A 21931-nucleotide genomic window follows, 5' to 3' on the forward strand; every position below is an offset into this window, starting at 1 on the left:
TGACTCCATTCGGGTGCACTGAGGTTTTTATTGACTGCACTCCAAGTCTTGTTGATCACACACCCTGCACTACAGTAATTCATAGCCCCTTGGCTGACTTGCTTGACTGCAGCATGACTGGCTTTAATCTCCACAAATACCTAGCTTCATTACTATAGTGCATCATCCAACTCCACTGTTATCCACCAGAAACTATTGAGTTGTGTATAATTCAGCAGTGCTAAAATTATCATCCTACCTAACTACTGTGTTCTGGATCAGGTGCAACACATACCCATTTCTACACCTGTGCATTGCATTTCTCAGGAAGCAGCGCCATTACCTACCGATTATGTCCACCATCTCCCTACATGCCTCTCATGATGGGGTGTGGAGACTCTAAGAAGTACAAGATGCTTTTCGAGCAGTCAAAGACTCCCTGACACTAGAGCACCCTATCTGATACATATTAACCCCCAGTCAGAGGCCCTGACCCTATTCCTGGCCCTGTTGCTATTATGGCTGAGCTTGAAGCCAGATTCTGATCTATTGATTCATGCTTTGATGCACTCACAGGCCACCTTTATCATATGGTTGAGCTGCTGGACAGACAGTCCACCAGTCTAAAGGGTGCTGAGGAACACATCCCTGACTGGAAGATGGTGCAACTACCAGGGAACACATTCTCAAGACTGTTACTATTAAAAACAAAGACCTTGCATTCCTGTGTAAACAATATCTGTATTATGGGTAGCGTGGAACCCATGGACATGGGATGCCCAGACTTCTTTGTGGAATGACTCCTCATAGACCTCTTTGGTCTAGATGGTTTTATGTCCACATTTGTGGCGGAAAGCGCCCACCTGTCACTGGGACCCAAACCGCCTGTGAGTGCTTCCCCTGCAATCATCACCCATCTCCTCCACTTTGACTAATCCGTGAACACAACCAACCATTACCTGACAAAGTCTGGAACTATTGCTGTGCCCAGACCAAGCTAGTTTCCATTAACCACAAATATAAGCTCCTTTGCTTCAACTTCTTACATTGAGCATATACTACACCCAAGAACCTAGCATGTTTTGAACCCATGTGCTCGACTCCCTGCCCTAAATGCAATGCAGAAGAGGCTGATTTTGCCCACCTCATCTGGACATATCTGCACATTGGGCTAAAATAGTTTCCTTAATCTCTACCATGATACGAATTATGCTTGCATCTTCCCCCTGATGGCCCTTCTGGGTTATGTCAAGGACCTTCCCCAGGGTGTTCACAGATTCAGCACTATTGTATTACTACTTATAAAACATGGCCTAGCATTACAGTGGGGTAGCGGTATATGCCCTTATGACACTGCATGGCTGAAAAGCTTGATCCACTTTGATAAAATTAGCAACATTTGTGCTCAGCTGCAGTGTAAGGAAATGCCTCCTTGGCATGGTTGCCCCCTGACTTTTTGCCTTTGCTGATGCTATGTTTACAATTGAAAGTGTGCTGAGGCCTGCTAACCAGGCCCCAGCACCAGTGTTCTTTCCCTAACCTGTACTTTTGTATCCACAATTGGCAGACCCTGGCATCCAGATAAGTCCCTTGTAACTGGTACTTCTAGTACCAAGGGCCCTGATGCCAAGGAAGGTCTCTAAGGGCTGCAGCATGTCTTATGCCACCCTGGAGACCCCTCACTCAGCACAGACACACTGCTTGCCAGCTTGTGTGTGCTAGTGAGGACAAAACGAGTAAGTCGACATGGCACTCCCCTCAGGGTGCCATGCCAGCCTCTCACTGCCTATGCAGTATAGGTAAGACACCCCTCTAGCAGGCCTTACAGCCCTAAGGCAGGGTGCACTATACCATAGGTGAGGGTACCAGTGCATGAGCATGGTACCCCTACAGTGTCTAAACAAAACCTTAGACATTGTAAGTGCAGGGTAGCCATAAGAGTATATGGTCTGGGAGTCTGTCAAGCACGAACTCCACAGCACCATAATGGCTACACTGAAAACTGGGAAGTTTGGTATCAAACTTCTCAGCACAATAAATGCACACTGATGCCAGTGTACATTTTATTGTAAAATACACCACAGAGGGCACCTTAGAGGTGCCCCCTGAAACTTAACCGACTGTCTGTGTAGGCTGACTAGTTCCAGCAGCCTGCCACACCAGAGACATGTTGCTGGCCCCATGGGGAGAGTGCCTTTGTCACTCTGAGGCCAGTAACAAAGCCTGCACTGGGTGGAGATGCTAACACCTCCCCCAGGCAGGAGCTGTGACACCTGGCGGTGAGCCTCAAAGGCTCACCCCTTTGTCACAGCCCAGCAGGGCACTCCAGCTTAGTGGAGTTGCCCGCCCCCTCCGGCCACGGCCCCCACTTTTGGCGGCAAGGCTGGAGGGAACAAAGAAAGCAACAAGGAGGAGTCACTGGCCAGTCAGGACAGCCCCTAAGGTGTCCTGAGCTGAAGTGACTCTAACTTTTAGAAATCCTCCATCTTGCAGATGGAGGATTCCCCCAATAGGGTTAGGATTGTGACCCCCTCCCCTTGGGAGGAGGCACCAAGAGGGTGTACCCACCCTCAGGGCTAGTAGCCATTGGCTACTAACCCCCCAGACCTAAACACGCCCTTAAATTTAGTATTTAAGGGCTACCCTGAACCCTAGAAAATTAGATTCCTGCAACTACAAGAAGAAGGACTGCCCAGCTGAAAACCCCTGCAGCGGAAGACCAGAAGACGACAACTGCCTTGGCTCCAGAAACTCACCGGCCTGTCTCCTGCCTTCCAAAGATCCTGCTCCAGCGACGCCTTCCAAAGGGACCAGCGACCTCGACATCCTCTGAGGACTGCCCCTGCTTCGAAAAGACAAGAAACTCCCGAGGACAGCGGACCTGCTCCAAGAAAAGCTGCAACTTTGTTTCCAGCAGCTTTAAAGAACCCTGCAAGCTCCCCGCAAGAAGCGTGAGACTTGCAACACTGCACCCGGCGACCCCGACTCGGCTGGTGGCGATCCAACACCTCAGGAGGGACCCCAGGACTACTCTAAGACTGTGAGTACAAAAACCTGTCCCCCCTGAGCCCCCACAGCGCCGCCTGCAGAGGGAATCCCGAGGCTTCCCCTGACCGCGACTCTTTGAATCCTAAGTCCCGACGCCTGGGAGAGACCCTGCACCCGCAGCCCCCAGGACCTGAAGGACCGGACTTTCGCTGGAGGAGTGACCCCCAGGAGTCCCTCTCCCTTGACCAAGTGGAGGTTTCCCCGAGGAACCCCCCCCTTGCCTGCCTGCAGCGCTGAAGAGATCCCTAGATCTCCCATTGACTTCCATTACAAACCCGACGCTTGTTTCTACACTGCACCCGGCCGCCCCCGCGCTGCTGAGGGTGAAATTTCTGTGTGGGCTTGTGTCCCCCCCGGTGCCCTACAAAACCCCCCTGGTCTGCCCTCCGAAGACGCGGGTACTTACCTGCAAGCAGACCGGAACCGGGGCACCCCCTTCTCTCCATTCTAGCCTATGCGTTTTGGGCACCACTTTGAACTCTGCACCTGACCGGCCCTGAGCTGCTGGTGTGGTGACTTTGGGGTTGCTCTGAACCCCCAACGGTGGGCTACCTTGGACCAAGAACTAAGCCCTGTAAGTGTCTTACTTACCTGGTTAACCTAACAAATACTTACCTCCCCTAGGAACTGTGAAAATTGCACTGTGTCCACTTTCAAAACAGCTATTTGTGAATAACTTGAAAAGTATACATGCAATTTTGATGATTTGAAGTTCCTAAAGTACTTACCTGCAATACCTTTCGAATGAGATATTACATGTAGAATTTGAACCTGTGGTTCTTAAAATAAACTAAGAAAAGATATTTTTCTATATAAAAACCTATTGGCTGGATTTGTCTCTGAGTGTGTGTACCTCATTTATTGTCTATGTGTATGTACAACAAATGCTTAACACTACTCCTTGGATAAGCCTACTGCTCGACCACACTACCACAAAATAGAGCATTAGTATTATCTATTTTTGCCACTATCTTACCTCTAAGGGGAACCCTTGGACTCTGTGCATACTATTCCTTACTTTGAAATAGTGCATACAGAGCCAACTTCCTACATTGGTGGATCAGCGGTGGGGTACAAGACTTTGCATTTGCTGGACTACTCAGCCAATACCTGATCACACGACAAATTCCAAAATTGTCATTAGAAATTGATTTTTGCATTTTGAAATTTTTCTAAATTCTTAAAAGTCCTGCTAGGGCCTTGTGTGTTAAGTCCCTGTTTAGCATTGTCTTTTAGAGTTTAAAAGTTTGTTAAAAGTTTGAAATTAGATTCTAGAAACAGTTTTAGATTCTTTAAAAAGTCTTCCAACTTTTAGCAGAATAATGTCTGATACAGAGATGAATGTGGTGGAACTCGACACCACACCTTACCTCCATCTTAAGATGAGGGAGCTAAGGTCTCTCTGTAATATCAAAAAAATAACCATTGGCTCCAGACCTACCAAAATTCAGCTCCAGGAGCTGTTGGCAGAGTTGGAAAAAGCCAACCCCTCTGATGATGACCTCACAGAGGAAGAAATTAGTGACTTGGAGGCCAATGTCCCTCCTCCAGTCCTAAATAGGGAGAACAGGACCCCTCAAGTCCTGTCTCCAACTGTGTTAGTCAGAAATGGTGAGTCCCTCACAGGAGGGTCCCACATTTCTGAAATCACTGAGGATGCTCTCAGTGAAGATGACCTCCTGTTAGCCAGGATGGCCAAAAGATTGGCTTTGGAGAGACAGCTCCTAGCCATAGAAAGGGAAAGACAAGAGATGGGCCTAGGTCCCATCAATGGTGGCAGCAATATAAATAGGGTCAGAGATTCTCCTGACATGTTAAAAATCCCCAAAGGGATTGTGACAAAATTTGAAGATGGTGATGACATCACCAAGTGGTTCACAGCTTTTGAGAGGGCTTGTGTAACCAGAAAAGTGAACAGATCTCACTGGGGTGCTCTCCTTTGGGAAATGTTCACTGGAAAGTGTAGGGATAGACTCCTCACACTCTCTGGAAAAGATGCAGAATCTTATGACCTCATGAAGGGTACCCTGATTGAGGGCTTTGGATTCTCCACTGAGGAGTACAGGATTAGGTTCAGGGGGGCTCAAAAATCCTCGAGCCAGACCTGGGTTGACTTTGTTGACTACTCAGTGAAAACACTAGATGGTTGGATTCAAGGCAGTGGTGTAAGTAATTATGATGGGCTGTACAATTTATTTGTGAAAGAACACCTGTTAAGTAATTGTTTCAATGATAAACTGCATCAGCATCTGGTAGACCTAGGACCAATTTCTCCCCAAGAATTGGGAAAGAAGGCGGACCATTGGGTCAAGACAAGGGTGTCCAAGACTTCAACAGGGGGTGACCAAAAGAAAGGGGTCACAAAGACTCCCCAGGGGAAGGGTGATGAGACAACCAAAACTAAAAATAGTAAAGAGTCTTCTACAGGCCCCCAAAAACCTGCACAGGAGGGTGGGCCCAGAGCCTCTTCACAAAACAATGGGTACAAGGGTAAAAACTTTGATCCCAAAAAGGCCTGGTGTCATAGCTGTAAACAGCATGGACACCAAACTGGAGACAAGGCCTGTCCCAAGAAAGGTTCAACTCCAAACTCCCATCCAGGTAACACTGGTATGGCTAGTCTCCAAGTGGGATCAACAGTGTGCCCAGAGCAAATCAGGGTCCACACTGAAGCTACTCTAGTTTCTGAGGGTGGGGTGGATTTAGCCACACTAGCTGTCTGGCCCCCTAACATGCAAAAATACAGACAGCAACTCTTAATTAATGGGACTAGAATAGAGGGCCTGAGGGATACAGGTGCCAGTGTCACCATGGTGACAGAGAAACTGGTTTCCCCTGGCCAATACCTGACTGGAAAAACTTACACAGTCACCAACGCTGACAATCAGAGAAAAGTACATCCCATGGCAATGGTTACTTTAGAATGGGGAGGGGTCAAGGGCCTGAAACAGGTGGTGGTCTCCTCAAATATCCCAGTGGACTGTCTGCTTGGAAATGACCTGGAGTCCTCAGCATGGGCTGGGGTAGAACTAAAAACCCATGCAGCAATGCTGGGTATCCCTGAACTGGTGTGTGTGAAAACCAGAGCACAATGCAAGGCACAGGGTGAACAAGTAGAGCTGGAGTCTGGAAGAATGGCCCAGCCTACCAAGAGGAAAGGAAAGTCAGTTGGGAAACCAACTGCAACACAGCAAAAGAAAGGGAACCTCTCTTCTCAGGAAGAAGTTCTGCCCTCTGAGGGAACTGAGCCTTTGGAGCTTGAACCTTATCAGGTTGAGCTCTTAGGCCCAGGGGGACCCTCAAGGGAGGAGCTGTGTAAGGGACAAGAAACCTGTCCCTCTCTTGAAGGCCTTAGGCAGCAAGCTGCTGAAGAGCCCAAAGGCAAGAAAAATGGGACGCATAGGGTCTATTGGGAAGAGGGACTCCTGTACACTGAGGCCAGAGACCCCAAACCTGGTGCCACTAGGAGAGTGGTAGTGCCTCAGCTGTTCAGAGAGTTCATCCTAACATTGGCCCATGACATTCCCCTTGCTGGACATTTGGGACAAACCAAGACGTGGGAGAGGTTAGTCAACCACTTCTACTGGCCCAATATGTCCAACATGGTTAAGGAGTTTTGCCTCTCCTGCCCCACCTGTCAAGCCAGTGGTAAGACAGGTGGGCATCCAAAGGCCCCCCTCATTCCACTTCCAGTGGTGGGGGTTCCCTTTGAAAGAGTGGGTGTGGACATAGTTGGTCCACTAGAACCTCCCACAGCCTCAGGAAATCTGTATATCCTGGTAGTAGTGGATCATGCTACCAGGTATCCTGAAGCTATTCCCCTTAGGTCGACTACTGCCCCTGCAGTAGCCAAGGCCCTCATTGGTATTTTTACCAGAGTGGGTTTCCCTAAGGAGGTGGTGTCTGACAGAGGTACCAACTTCATGTCAGCATACCTAAAGCACATGTGGAATGAGTGTGGAGTGACTTATAAATTCACTACACCCTACCATCCACAAACTAATGGCTTAGTTGAGAGATTCAACAAGACATTAAAAGGCATGATCATGGGGCTCCCAGAAAAACTCAAAAGGAGATGGGATGTCCTCTTGCCATGTCTGCTTTTCGCTTACAGAGAGGTGCCACAGAAGGGAGTAGGATTCTCACCCTTTGAACTTCTGTTTGGTCATCCTGTAAGGGGACCCCTTGCTCTTGTTAAAGAAGGCTGGGAGAGACCTCTCCATGAGCCTAAACAGGACATAGTGGACTATGTACTTGGCCTTCGCTCTAGAATGGCAGAGTACATGGAAAAGGCAACCAAAAACCTTGAGGCCAGCCAACAACTCCAGAAGTTTTGGTATGACCAAAAGGCTGCACTGGTTGAGTTCCAACCAGGGCAGAAAGTCTGGGTTCTGGAGCCTGTGGCTCCCAGGGCACTCCAGGACAAATGGAGTGGCCCTTACCCAGTGCTAGAGAGGAAGAGTCAGGTCACCTACCTGGTGGACCTGGGCACCAGCAGGAGCCCCAAGAGGGTGATCCATGTGAACCGCCTTAAGCTCTTCCATGACAGGGCTGATGTGAATCTGTTAATGGTAACAGATGAGGATCAGGAGGCAGAGAGTGAACCTCTCCCTGATCTTCTGTCATCAGACCCAAAAGATGGCACAGTAGATGGAGTGATCTACTCAGACACCCTCTCTGGCCAACAGCAAGCTGATTGTAGGAGAGTCCTACAACAGTTTCCTGAACTCTTCTCCTTAACCCCTGGTCAGACACACCTGTGTACCCATGATGTGGACACAGGAGACAGCATGCCTGTCAAAAACAAAATCTTTAGACAATCTGACCATGTTAAGGAAAGCATCAAGGTGGAAGTCCACAAGATGCTGGAATTGGGAGTGATTGAGCGCTCTGACAGCCCCTGGGCTAGCCCAGTGGTCTTAGTCCCCAAACCTCACACCAAAGATGGGAAGAAAGAAATGAGGTTTTGTGTGGACTACAGAGGGCTCAACTCTGTCACCAAGACAGATGCCCATCCAATTCCAAGAGCTGATGAGCTCATTGATAAATTAGGTGCTGCCAAATTCCTAAGTACCTTTGACTTGACAGCAGGGTACTGGCAAATAAAAATGGCACCTGGAGCAAAAGAAAAGACAGCATTCTCCACACCTGATGGGCATTATCAGTTTACTGTTATGCCCTTTGGTTTAAAGAATGCCCCTGCCACCTTCCAAAGGTTGGTGAATCAAGTCCTTGCTGGCTTGGAGTCCTTTAGCACAGCTTATCTTGATGATATTGCTGTCTTCAGCTCCACCTGGCAGGATCACCTGGTCCACCTGAAGAAGGTTTTGAAGGCTCTGCAATCTGCAGGCCTCTCTATCAAGGCATCCAAATGCCAGATAGGGCAGGGAACTGTGGTTTACTTGGGCCACCTTGTAGGTGGAGGCCAAGTTCAGCCACTCCAACCCAAGATCCAGACTATTCTGGACTGGGTAGCTCCAAAAACCCAGACTCAAGTCAGGGCATTCCTTGGCTTGACTGGGTATTACAGGAGGTTTGTGAAGGGATATGGATCCATTGTGACAGCCCTCACTGAACTCACCTCCAAGAAAATGCCCAAGAAAGTGAACTGGACTGTGGAATGCCAACAGGCCTTTGACACCCTGAAACAAGCAATGTGCTCAGCACCAGTTCTAAAAGCTCCAGATTATTCTAAGCAGTTCATTGTGCAGACTGATGCCTCTGAACATGGGATAGGGGCAGTTTTGTCCCAAACAAATGATGATGGCCTTGACCAGCCTGTTGCTTTCATTAGCAGGAGGTTACTCCCCAGGGAGCAGCGTTGGAGTGCCATTGAGAGGGAGGCCTTTGCTGTGGTTTGGTCCCTGAAGAAGCTGAGACCATACCTCTTTGGGACTCACTTCCTAGTTCAAACTGACCACAGACCTCTCAAATGGCTGATGCAAATGAAAGGTGAAAATCCTAAACTGTTGAGGTGGTCCATCTCCCTACAGGGAATGGACTTTATAGTGGAACACAGACCTGGGACTGCCCATGCCAATGCAGATGGCCTTTCCAGGTTCTTCCACTTAGAAAATGAAGACTCTCTTGGGAAAGGTTAGTCTCATCCTCTTTCGTTTGGCCAACTTCCTACATGCAGCCTTTCACCTCTGGGCCTAAAGACATTTGGAAACTGCTGCAAAATGACTTGCTTATCTTGGAATCACATACATCTGACTAATGTACAGTATTCTCATCTCTGTCTCCTCATTTTCTGCCATGCGCTCATATGGACTCTTTGACTTCTTCGGCCTACTTGTACCTTCTACTTTGGTTACTGCTGTTATGCTTTTAATTTTATAGTTTTGTGCTATACCAGTCTGCATCATGGTATTTTTTTCTATCATATATCTACTGCCTTAAACCCATACAAAATGGTGAAGACAAGCATTGTGATCCAGGGTGTTCCTTTGGAGAGAGTGCAGGAGTTTGTATATTTGGGGGTCTGCATTTCTCATACGATGGAGTGGCATATACACTTTGGGAAAAGTTTGTTGAAGCTTTTGCAAGAGACAGGGGCAGTGCTAAAGATGCGGAAAAAGACACAGGCCTTCTCTCTTAAACCGGCTGTGGAGATTTACAATATAAAAGTTAAATCATCAAAACGGTATCTCTATTCCTGCTCTCTTTTTCTCCCTCAAGTTTACTTTCAGCTCATCAAAGTTGGGGAGGCGTATACACTTTTTTAAGTGTTCCACCCACTGCTATGGCTGTACTGCATATTTAATAGGGCTAGGGGTCACTAAATCATCATGCACAAAGACCAGCCAAAATGTATTTGGTCTCTCTTCTTCATAGCTTCTAACAAGGCTATTCAAATAGTGTCTATCCATGCTTGCTTCTTACTCTTTCTTACCTTTGTATAATATATAAGATATTGCCTAATATGTGCATGATTGCCTTGTCTAATAGCCTCAATTAGGTGTGCTTTGACTTTATGGCATTCACTCGAGTACCATGATAGGGGCTGGTGCACTGTTCGTTCCTTAATGGAAGACATTTTCTTCGTGCAAAGTTGGTATAATGTCAGAAACAAGTCATTATGTAACTTATCCTTTGAGGTTGGGCATATTGGTTGATCAGTGAAAGTACCAAAATATGATTAAAAGGAGCATGTATTTGTGTTAGAGTGGCGACACAGAGACTGATCTCATCCCATTTAATTGCTTTCCTATTATTAGAAAGAGAAACAGGTACCTCCGAGTAGGAAACGAAAGTCATTCCTGATATAAATGGATTTTTCCTAAAGGTCAGCATTAAGGCATTGCAATCACTATAGTTCCTATGGATTATCTCAAAATCCATGACAAGATGCCACAAATCAATATCTAAAAATATATAGTCTATACGACTCTCACTGCTTCCTCATTTGAATGTAAGGGCAAGATGAAACTCTGAGGTAAATCTACCATTACAAGCACGTAGACCATGGGTCAAGGTAAGAGATAGCAGTTGAAATGCAGACGCTTACCAACTTCTAAGTGTACTAGCTTCGACCTTTGGTATGCCCTTTATTTCATCTTCCTCTTCCATTATAGTTGCTAAACCATACAAAGGCTCAAATGTGGCATTAAACTCACCTGCCAAAATAATAGAGGACTTACTAGGACACTCAGAAAGATGCTGGGCTACCACTTTCAAGCTCAATGATTCATTATTCCTTGTTATAGGTCGAATATACATATTAAACATATATACACTATTCTTTTTCACCCCCTTGATACACTGACAAAGAATATCATTACAATCTATTTTAAGTTGTTTTATAATAATATTTGGCATATTTCTCACCTAAATTAATAGACTCCTTAACCGGCGGCCCGCCTTTGACAGTACTGCTTCCAGGTTGTAATTAGAATATCCCTGCATGAACATCTTATCTAATACCCATTGTTCTTGTAGTAGAATTATATCAACTAGCCTAATAAAGGCAACCCAATCAGGGTCTATCAATTTACCTCGCAAACCTGCTACATTCCATGAGAGGAAAGAGTATGAATTCTCTCTAATTATATTAGGTGATTGGCCATTAGCAACATTGGTGTCATGACTCTGATGCCAAAATCAACCATTGGAGCCAACTCTAGCAATGCTAGAATCTGCTAACATTAGATCAGACCTTATTACAGACAAACTATTACTGGTAGTATTGGCTAAGCTATTATCTTCACTCCTAATCCTATTTACAACCTGGTTTTTTTTAGTAAGGGCTACACATCAAGGATAATTGGGGTTGCTGAGCAATCAATCAATCAATCAATGCATTTATAGAGCGCACTACTCACCCGAGAGGGTCTCAAGGTGCTAGGGGGAGGGGAGGGTTACTGCTGCTCGAAAAGCCATGTCTTGAGGCGCTTCCTGAAGGCGAGATGGTCCTGGGTAGTTCTTAGTTGTGCGGGGAGGGAGTTCCATGCTTTGGCTGCCAGGTAGGTGAAAGATCTTCCTCCGGCGGTGGTTCTGCGGATGCGCGGGACGGTGGCGAGGGCGAGGCTGGCTGAGCGGAGCTGACGGATGGGCGTGTAGAACGAGAGGCGTTTGTTGAGGTATTCGGGGACCATGTTGAGCAAGGGTACCTGACTCTCATTACCATCAAAGACAGTGGTTGAATAAACATGCAGCCAGTCAACATTATTCAGGGGGACCTTATTATTTAGTTCAAGGCAGAAACAATTCTAGATCCATTTTCTTGTAACTCTACTCACTCCTGATGATTGGAACTTTTGGAGCTAAAAATTGCAGAGAAGACAGACAATAGCCCCTGTCTACGTGCTTAGGCAGCTGGCTTTTAAATTGAATTTTACAACCCAGGGCGGACAAGTATGGGCCTCCCTCCATAGCCAGTAAACCATCCACCATGGCAGGATCCCTCAGCTGCAACTCTATGATGTCATTACCATCACCCGGAACGTGTAATCACAGGGTGCCAACAACCTCAGAGTACACAACTTAGAGACACTACCTACGCTTTTTAATCCAGTGTGTGACTTTGTTTACCCGGGAGTCTGGAGATTCCTTATAGCCAATGTGAACCTGTGGCACATTGATCATGTAGATCAAACAACGCGTACTTAACCTCCAGCTACCTGTAAAGGCTCTATGGCCTAAAGATGAAAAACACGTTGTTTTTCCCCCGACTACCAAGGAACATTTGTATAGCAACCAACAACAGATTTCTGGCCAAAGCATCCCACGTGACCAGGTACAGGCAGTGGGCCCCAGATTCTCTGCTTCCCCTTTAACCAATCCGGCTGGAGCCGCAGCTTCATACCCTGTCAGAGCAAAGCAGTGGCAAATTAGCAGAATTTATCACATAGCTACTATTACAAGAACACACCTCCACTACCTGATAATTAGCTTGAAGCCTCCAAGTCATCTCCTTGGAGAGTAGAGAGTGTTTTTCTTTCACCCTGGTAATGCTGACAAGTGCTCTGCACAACGTCTGTAGCTTTTCAGTGTTCATCCTTTAGATCTCTGTTTGTCACATGTAAATCAGAAACCATTTGATTTATCTTGTGAAGGGAAATCTTTAAGTCACATATCTCCTTTCTTAAACTGTCAATAGTTGAAAGAATGATCTCCATGCATTTATTGGGGGTCGTGCCTCTAGAAAGGGGTGCGAAGAGTAATCACCCTCCAAGTTCGATAGTAGGGCAAAACAGTTATTGCATTGGTATAGCTGCTTCATATGTTATTTCATTAGTAGTTGACTGAACTATAACTTGGAGGTTGAGACAGGAAGCACTACTTTCTATCGTTTAGTTACTCAGGAATTGCATAATCTTTGTTTCCCCAATTCCTCCCTTCTTTGCCACAGCTTGCTCTCCCTCCTTGTTTAACGTCGCCTCCACTTCTTCAAAAAGATTGTCAATATCAACAAGTGTACAATTATCCACTACCTGTTCCTTTGCAAGTTTCTTTGCAAGCTTTAACTTGGAGTTCAGGGTACTTAGTGGCTTGGAAGCTTTTCTCTTGCCCGTCCTAGCCCCCCTCAAAATAAACTTACTTGAGGCAGGCAATACGTTGTTACTCTTCACTTTAATAGCAGTTACAAATGTAGAGGTAGAGGCTTGAGTGACACCACATCACTTGAAGCTCAATCACTTCAAAATACATTTCCTGTCCATAGATGCTTCTCTCTCCAAAAAGGATGCAACCAGAGCTGTCTGCTTAAACGTAGCAATGCTCAGATTAGTCCTGTCCTCACCTCACTCGACCAGAATAAGGTATGGGAGAGGGGAGAAGGCGCATGTTAATCTATGGTCACCTTGTTCAGGGACCGCTTTGGACAAAATGCTTCTCTCTACATAGCCCAAAAAGCATGGGATTGTTTTTCAAACTGAAAAAAGAAATGTTCCTAATGAGTGCGTCAGTGACACGTCTGTCTTTTCTTGCCTCTCATGGGTGTCGTGGTCAAGAAAATAAACCTCTGAAGTCCTTTCCATGGTGAGTGACTGACAGATCTCTGGGAGATGAAAGTTTGACAAAGTTTACAAAGTTTCCAATGTCAGAGCCAGCTGACACACCACAGTTGGAAAGCTGACAATTCTTCCACATTTAAACGAGGCAAGGAAACCTTGTTTCGTGAAGCTGGTGCCTCACCAATTTATGACGGGGTTCATTTGCTGCCAAACCCTAAGTGATGCCTGTAGTGATAAATGTGAAAACCGAAGTTGTTGAGCATTAGAAATTAGCTGTGTGTTCCACGGGGCCTGAACTGCACACAGAGTGCCATGTGCATTTCTGAATTGGGCGAAGCAGTCTGGATAGGAAACGGATAAATCCGCACATAAAAAGATAGGACTGACCTATGACAGTGGAGTCACCATATTCATAAACATAGTATTAAAATGCAGTTGTGTGAATACTGAAAAACGTAAACTTACACTAACGTGTACTTCTACCCTGGTGAATCAGGCCCAAGCTGTTGCAGACCTGGTTGCCCTGATTAAAGATGGACCTGCCTCCATGGTTCTTGCTATTGCGTCTAGCTTGTGTCAGCAGGTCTACACTGCTGGGAACCAGGTTGTTGGTGGGAGTGCAGTTAAATATTGAGATCTAGTGAGTAATTACCTGTCCATGCCCTATATATGATCATCTTCTCCCATAAGGTGCATAACTTGGCATTGCCACAAAAAATGTAGTATTGCTAAACACATTTTCAGATGAAGGTAAGAGAGAGATATCTATGCCTTGTAAGAGTTATACCTCATGGTTTAAGCTTGACTGATGGGGTGGGACAGCATTGGTTTTACAAGTGAGTGATTGGGTTTATGCATAGTGTTGCCAATGACAATGGTGTGGAAGGACAGATAGCAATTCCTTTGGGATCAGAGCCCAAGTGTCTGTCAGGGAGTGCAGTGGATACAGAAAACACTGACACCTCTGTTGGGCCACTTTTTCAAGGGAAGTAGGTACTGAAAGTCGAACTTGATGGGAATGCATGAATGACAGAATAGACATGCTGAGTGGTATCCCTGGCAGATTTTGAGGTTATTGTCTCAGATATACAGAGACCTGAGTGCCACAGCAAGCTGACAATCTTACGTTGATGACCTACAAGAGACGCTGTGGAATTTGGCAACTTTGCAGGTGTAACAGAGTGACTTTGAGAGCAAAATTAGGAGGCCCATGGGGCAGTGCCTAAAAACCGACGAACGATGGCATGGATCTTGGAAGTTAATGAAGTAGTCTAGTAGTGTTGGAGGAAACATTTAATGTTCTGTGCCAAGAAAATATTTGTGGCAGATCAGACAGGGAGAGGTGGATATGGGCAGGTCTTATCGTCTGCAGGAAAGTCCACTGGATATTTATATAGAGCACACAGGTAAGGGTCTAACTTCTGGTAACAGTGTCCTTCCCCCTCTGCTCTAGTATTGTTGAGAACCTCTAGAGCTTTCCGTGATTCCAGGATGCAGGCTTTTGTATGTGCAGCAGCCCATAAAGCCCAGGAACTATCAACTGCAAACACAAAAGCATGTATTTTTTCCTGAAATTGCTCAAAATGTCTGGAAAATTACAGAATTTATGAGTAAATTGCGCAAAAGGCACTTAGGGTGTCTTGAGAGAAAACTGAATGCGTGCGTTTGCCACCTGTTTGAAAGCCAAGCAAAATTAGAAAATATCTCTTGCATCATACTTTCTGCTTGAACATGTCTCCATCAAGACAAAGGGGGTCATTCCAACCGACCACGGAAGCACCGCCAACAGGCTGGCAGTGCTTCCCTGCCCATTCAGACCGTGGCGGTAAAGCCGCGGTCAGAAAAGGGGATCCGGCGGTTTCCCACCGGATTTCCCCTGTCTGGGCTGAATCTCCATGGCGGCGCTGCTTCCCGCCACCCTGTTTCTGGCGGTTTTTACCGCCTGGAACAGGATGGCGGGAACGGGTGTCGTGGGGCCCATGGGGGCCCCTGCACTGCCCATGCCACTGGCATGGGCAGTGCAGGGGCCCCCTAACAGGGCCCCAGCATGATTTTCACTGTCTGCTTAGCAGACAGTGAAAATCGCGACGGGTGCAACTGCACCCGTCGCACCCCTGCAACACCGCCAGCTCCATTCGGAGCCGGCTTCTATGTTGCAGGGCCTTTCCCGCTGGGCCGGCGGGCGCTCCTTTGGCGGGCGCCCGCCGGCCCAGCGGGAAAGCCAGAATGGCCTCCGCGGTCTTTTGACCGCTACAGTTTGCTCAGATTGGTTCTCTGCAACAAATAAAGTGTGATATTGTGCCCTGACTTAAATTGTGACATTTTGTGTAATATGCCTAAAATTGTTAGAATTATGTAAAGTGTGTGAGTTTAAAAGAATATTTTGCAGAGCCCTAACTGTATGTACTCTCATCCTCTCCTGCTATGTTGCCAATAATAGTGAATGTAAAAAGAATAGCTGTGGAATCAAGTGCCTGTGCAACAGTGCACAGTCATGGTTGCACACCTTATGGCAGCATCCCAGAGATGTAATAAAACAACAAAAGATGATCAGACAAATGCTTGCAAAATCTTATTCACTGACAATCATTTGAGTCATATTCCAGTCCATTGTTTGTGTGTCCACCCGCGACACTCCAGATGGTGATCAACTATTTGTCCGACAGCCATAGTCTTGTTCAATAGGAACATTCCAGGTCGAACTGCCCGACCATATTCACTCTGAAATGCAGCACAAGACATCTGGAGTCACCAAAGACGTTCTGCTTCTCCCTGCACTCAAGTAAAACATTTAGATGCCTGTGCTATCGTTTTCCGTATGTGAGGGTCAGTTGTACATTCCCCAAGGATCCTGTTCTCAGAATCCATTCTAGATTGTTGCAGGTGCTTTGGCTGCCTGGTCATTTTATGCCCTTTTAATCTTTGCTTTAAGGTGTTCTCTGACAAATGATTGTGCATGAGCAGGTCCCTGTCCTCAGTTGTGGTCTTGGCTCCAAAATACTCCCTGATGCAGGGTTATTATTACTTGTTGGAGCATCCAATGACCTCCTCAGTAATGCTTTCACCATGCACACTGTGCCTTGTTTTACCTTGTGTATTCCCTGCGGGCTAGGCTGTTATGCGGTTGACTTGGGCCATTCCCTCACATGGTATTCTCTATCACCTGTGAGAGTTAAAATGAGTCATGTGTGGTTACAGAATGGCAAAAATATGCTTCATAATGTTTGACACTGTTGGAAATGCACCTATAAGGGCATGGTTCCAGTACCATGGCTCTTGGATTGTTGCCAAGACTCAACAGACATTCATTTGGGAGGCATCATGCAAAAATTCAATAATCATTTTGAGAATGAAGTGAAATGCAGGTTGCTAGATATACCAACTACATTTGAAGGCTGGTGTTGCTTCTATATTTGGAGAAGAAATACTATTGATGAGGCTTGTTGAAGGCTATATGTGTGCGATCAGTGACAATTATGGTTTGGTGGGTGCCAGGCATGTCATACAAGTGTATTCATGTTTGCCGTATCGCTTGTAATGTACATGATAACGTGATGTTGCCTGATGGATGAGTTTTGAGTGAATTAGTTAGTCCTCAAGCTTTGACAATGAATGGTTGTGAGTTGCGAGTTGTGCCTCTGAATTTCTTTAAAAGCCCAGTGGCAAAATATTGCAATGACTGATTCGAACTGTGTGATTCGGGTGCTTTTATCTATCCCAGCACACATAGGAAACAAGTCCAACTATTATGAACTTGGTTCACCATCACAATGTTTCCAATGGTATAAAGACAGTACCTTTTGTATTCAATAAAAAATATATGATTGTTTTGTTTCCACTCTTCAGAATGTGCAATTGTTCATGGTAGACAAAAAACCCATGATCTTGTTTAACTCTACTTTAGTCATCATCATAACATTTATTAGGAGGATCGTTTGTGTATACCCTTCTACAACATGTGCCTCCATGTTATTTCTAACATTAGTACTGTCAATACTACTAGCAACCTTAGGGGCATATTTATACTTGTTTTGCGTCGAATTTGCATCATTTTCTTTAACTCAAATTCAGTGCAAATCTAAATCCGTGTTTATACTTTGGCGCTAGACCCGTCAAGCGCCAAAGTTTTTGACTTAAAGTAATTTTTTGGACGTGGAAACCCATGTTGCGTCAATGAGATGCAAGGTAGGCGTTCCCGTGCAAAAAATGACTCTATGGCCTTAGTGCCATATTTATTTCTTGTGCTAAAATTACACACGAGGGGAGAAAGGGTCAAATAATGGTGCAAAGCTTGCTTTGCACCATTATTTAACACCTGGGGCAGGGCAGGCGTTAGGAGACCTGCGGGCATGTTTCCATGGTCATAGACCATGGAAAGAGCCGACAAGTGCCCTTTCCTGGCCCCAGGGACACCCCACTCACACCAGAGGGACACCACAGGATGGGGGACCCATCCCAGGTAAATCCCGGTAAGTATTGTTTTTTTCCCTCTCGGCGGCCCTAACTTGGGGCTCCCTGAATGGCACTTGCCCCAATGGTCATGCCCAGGGGACATTTGTCCCCTGGGCATGGCCATTGGGGTGGTGGGCATGACTCCTGTCTTTACTAAGACAAGAGCCATGTCCATGGAGGTTGTGCACCAGGAAATGGCGTTACTCTGCGTAGAGGCATTTTTAGCCTCTAAACAGTGTAGCGCCATAATTTGGCACACAACCTCCGGTTCCCCCTACGTCTCCCCCACCTAGTTAGCGTAATTTACAATGACGCTAACTGGGCTACCACCATTCCATAAATATGGCGCCTGTCCGGCATCCAGGAATGGCGCTAGCCAGCGGTATACTTTTACACGCAAAACTGCGCTAACACAGTTTTGCATGTAAAAGTATAAATATGGGCCTAAATGTTTTAAAATATAATTACCTCTATGAACATCTTCCCAAAACTAACCTTTCTAATGTTTATAATTTTCTCCCAGTACCTTCTTGATGTGTTCTAAAATTCTGCGAATAGCTCGGTAAGATTCCTCTTCAAATTTTTAACCCAAATTATACAATTTTCTCCTCCAGCTCTTACCCCCGCTCTCCCCGAAAGCAATCACTCTATAAAAATTACCTGTCACTGAGGATGTTTTTGGAACGTTTGTGCTTCCACTTTGCATGAATCAGTCAATATTTTCTGTGATTTTTTTCACAAACACTACTTTTTTGCGCTAATTGTTTCCATTCAAAACATCTAATTTGCCTTCAGCTTGGACTATCAATTATACTGATATTTTATTAATAATACAAAAAGACATTCTCTTGTTGTTCTTACACAGAGAACGTAAGCCTCTCTCAGAGTACCAATCAGATACTTACATGATTTCTACTGTGGAACAATGAGCCCCTGGTGGTATGAGTTCAACTTTGCTGATCTGTGCAATAGGGATAAAGTCAGTCACTTTCCTGATGCACTGGCATCGCAATTCCAGACTTGCAGTAATTCCTGCTGATGTAAAATGAAGACGGTGATTTAATACTATCTTTAAATTGCCTCTAAGAATATTTTCAGGCATCTTACAGCTTTATGTTTCAATCACTCATGTGTGAGTTATATATAGGAAAGCAGATATTCAATATTCAACTTTTTAAATGTATACTACTTCTCAGTTGCTGAAAAGCCACATACATACACACCTCAACTTCGAACAAATAGTTCTAGCCCTTATTTTACAATATTTGTACAGTAAAACAACCTCCTATATTACAACGTGTTAGACCTGGCATCTTTTGGCATGGTTTCCCTAGACATTTTGCTTTCTGACCTCCTGTTTTGACTATGTGCTGAACTTCGTTCGTTGAACTGGCTTTAGGACACAATGGGTCTCTCCAGGGTTGGCATATTTGATGTATTGGTAAGCCACTATTAAAATGCACTCCTTCTACCCAGGACCTGTAAATCAAATGCTGCGAGTGGGCCTGCAGCACTGATTGTGCCATCTTCTACAGTAGCCTTTCAAACATGTCTCAGGCCTTCCTTTTTGTTTCATGTAAGTCACCCCTAAGGTAGGCTCTAGTTAGGCCCAAGGAAAGGGTGCAGTGTATTTAAAAAGCTGGACATGTACATTTAACTCCAGATAGTGAAAAACTCTCATTTTAGTTTTTCACTATTTCAAGTACTATCTTTCCCATAGGCTAACATTGGTGTTAACTTAAAACCTCTTTTAAGTGTAATTTCCAATAGGGAACAGATAGAAATGTGGAGTTTAGTGGCTCTGGACTCAATTGGAAACCTACAAGGTGTCCCAACTCAAAGGTTTCTGCAGGGAGTTCAAGTGTTCTTTAAAAGACTTTACTTAAAAGGAGGCGCTGCAAAAGGTGTTAAGGGCCTGACTGGAATATATATAACCAACAGGGGGTTGCCCTAAGAACCCTCCAAGCCTAGGATCATCGAACAGTACAACACCTACTGGGTGGCATGTCAGGGATGGATACATAAACTCAATCCATCTACAATGATACCTGAATTGTCATTGGATTACATTTTTTAAATTATTGTCTTATGTCATTTATGATGAATTATATTTCATTTATCTCTTACAGTTAATGGGAACAAGTTGGTACATTAACACAGTTTATAATTCATTGTGTGTTAATTACATTACATGGAACAAACACATATACACACTCATAACTGTATAATAACTCAAATAAGGACACCCTTTTGACAAATTTAAAACAACCCAAAAACTATATTAATAATAAGGTATACACTCCTCAAAGTCTTTTTGTTGTGTTTTGGGTGGACTAATCCCTCTTTTGTTATCTACATCCACCCTAAGGTCTTCTCAAAACAAATACCATATGTTAAATCAACAATCCTTAATCTGGTCGTAATATTTCAATCTGTTATATCCTCTGTTTATTCTTATTTCTTATTTTTGTATTTTTTTGGGCTCCTTGGTAATCAACTGTCTACGCGTTTCGGCCTTACATGTATGGCCTCCTCAGGACAACATACCTTCCTCTGTACTACAACAATACATTCACAATGATTACAACATGTTCTAATTCGTATGATGATTATATGTGCTCATAGGTCGGTTAACACCACTCAATATAGTGTGCAATTGGTTATCAATGTGGTCCATGCCAAAGGTGGTAAGAGGAGCCTTCAAGAAATCCCAACAAAAGGAATACCTGATGTGTTACAATTCTTGACAAGCATCCATGGTACGGCCACCTTCGTGTATTCATGCAATAAGGGGGAAGTGTCATCAAAACATCATAAAGGCCACTCAAGGACAGCGTCTCCTACCTCATGCATGGGCTTATGCAGAAAAGTAGGCCACGGCAAGATCAGAGCTTTTTGCGCCAGGCTCAGGTCTGGCTTTTTCTATAAAACAAAGTACCCAGGTAAGGCCATCTAACTTGTAATCAAAGAACATTATCTCCCTCTACATCCGTTCCACTTACTCATTTAGTGTGGCCCTCTGGGGGAGGGAAACATCTTCATCTTGTTGTGGTTCCCCTCTGCCTCGTAAATACAGTCTAGCCATAGCTGTAGTTAGATAGTATCTACAAACTCCCTCAAGAGAGCCCCACTTGAGGTTGAGTGCATCCTGATAGTATCATATTGCCAGGGTGGGACGAGGAGGCCGATGATGAAGCATGTCACATAAGGTGAGTGAGCCCACCTTGTTCAAATCTTAGGGATGTCTGGAAAACTCTTGAATAGGAAGGGCGACACCATAGACTCTTAAAAGAAGAGGTGCGAGGGTACAAAGCATTATTTGTTTATTGATATGAATTTAGGGCAGCGTGGGACTCTATTAAGCCTCAACATTCTCTCTTAGTGTTTGAGGACATGTACTGTTTATGCCACTGCCACTGTGATGGGTAATAGACCTAATGAAGATCTTTGTCATATCTAGTTGAGTAGTGGTCGTTCCTAGTGTTTAAAGATGATAGCTTGGAGCACAAGTGATTAACATGGTACTTGTGCAACCCTGAGAGTTTCCCTCACCAATTTGTGCCTCCAAGACTTCATTCATTACCACCCATTTTTCAGCATGGAGTTAGTAAAAATCTATGTGCATTGCTCATAAAATCACTAATATCATCCTCAATGACATTATATGTTAAAGAAACCAATGTATACAGCATTGATAGAGATCCATCATCACAAACCTGTTCATATTACTATATATTCAAAAAGAAGAACAAAAGTTTGTATTGCAACATATCTGACTGCATTATGTAACGATTATCATTTAGACTTTAATGAGTGCCCATAAATCATTCAATCCTGCAGTAATAGTATGACATTTTTCAATCAGGCGAACTTCTGTCCTAAGGAGTGTCATCTCTGTACCTTCCTTTTTCTTTCTGGAAGCCACATGTAGAACAGACCCCTAATGTCATTCTCTGTATATCCTACCATTTGGTAATGTTGTACCAGAGGCACAC

At 44.9% G+C, this 21931-nt stretch overlaps 1 protein-coding gene across 1 annotated transcript in view; it reads right to left on the bottom strand.

Annotated features, from left to right (window-relative positions):
• The window catches only part of LOC138245805 (interleukin-8-like), a 140889-nt gene that overhangs the window by 5604 nt on the left and 113354 nt on the right, over window positions 1–21931 (bottom strand). Inside the window, exon 2 of the mRNA XM_069199772.1 lies at window positions 18842–18968. Within this exon, the coding sequence (XP_069055873.1) occupies window positions 18842–18968 (127 nt within the window). The remainder of the gene's footprint in view (window positions 1–18841; window positions 18969–21931) is intronic.

Source organism: Pleurodeles waltl, chromosome 1_1 (genome assembly GCF_031143425.1).
Source record: "Pleurodeles waltl isolate 20211129_DDA chromosome 1_1, aPleWal1.hap1.20221129, whole genome shotgun sequence".
NCBI lineage: Eukaryota > Metazoa > Chordata > Amphibia > Caudata > Salamandridae > Pleurodeles > Pleurodeles waltl.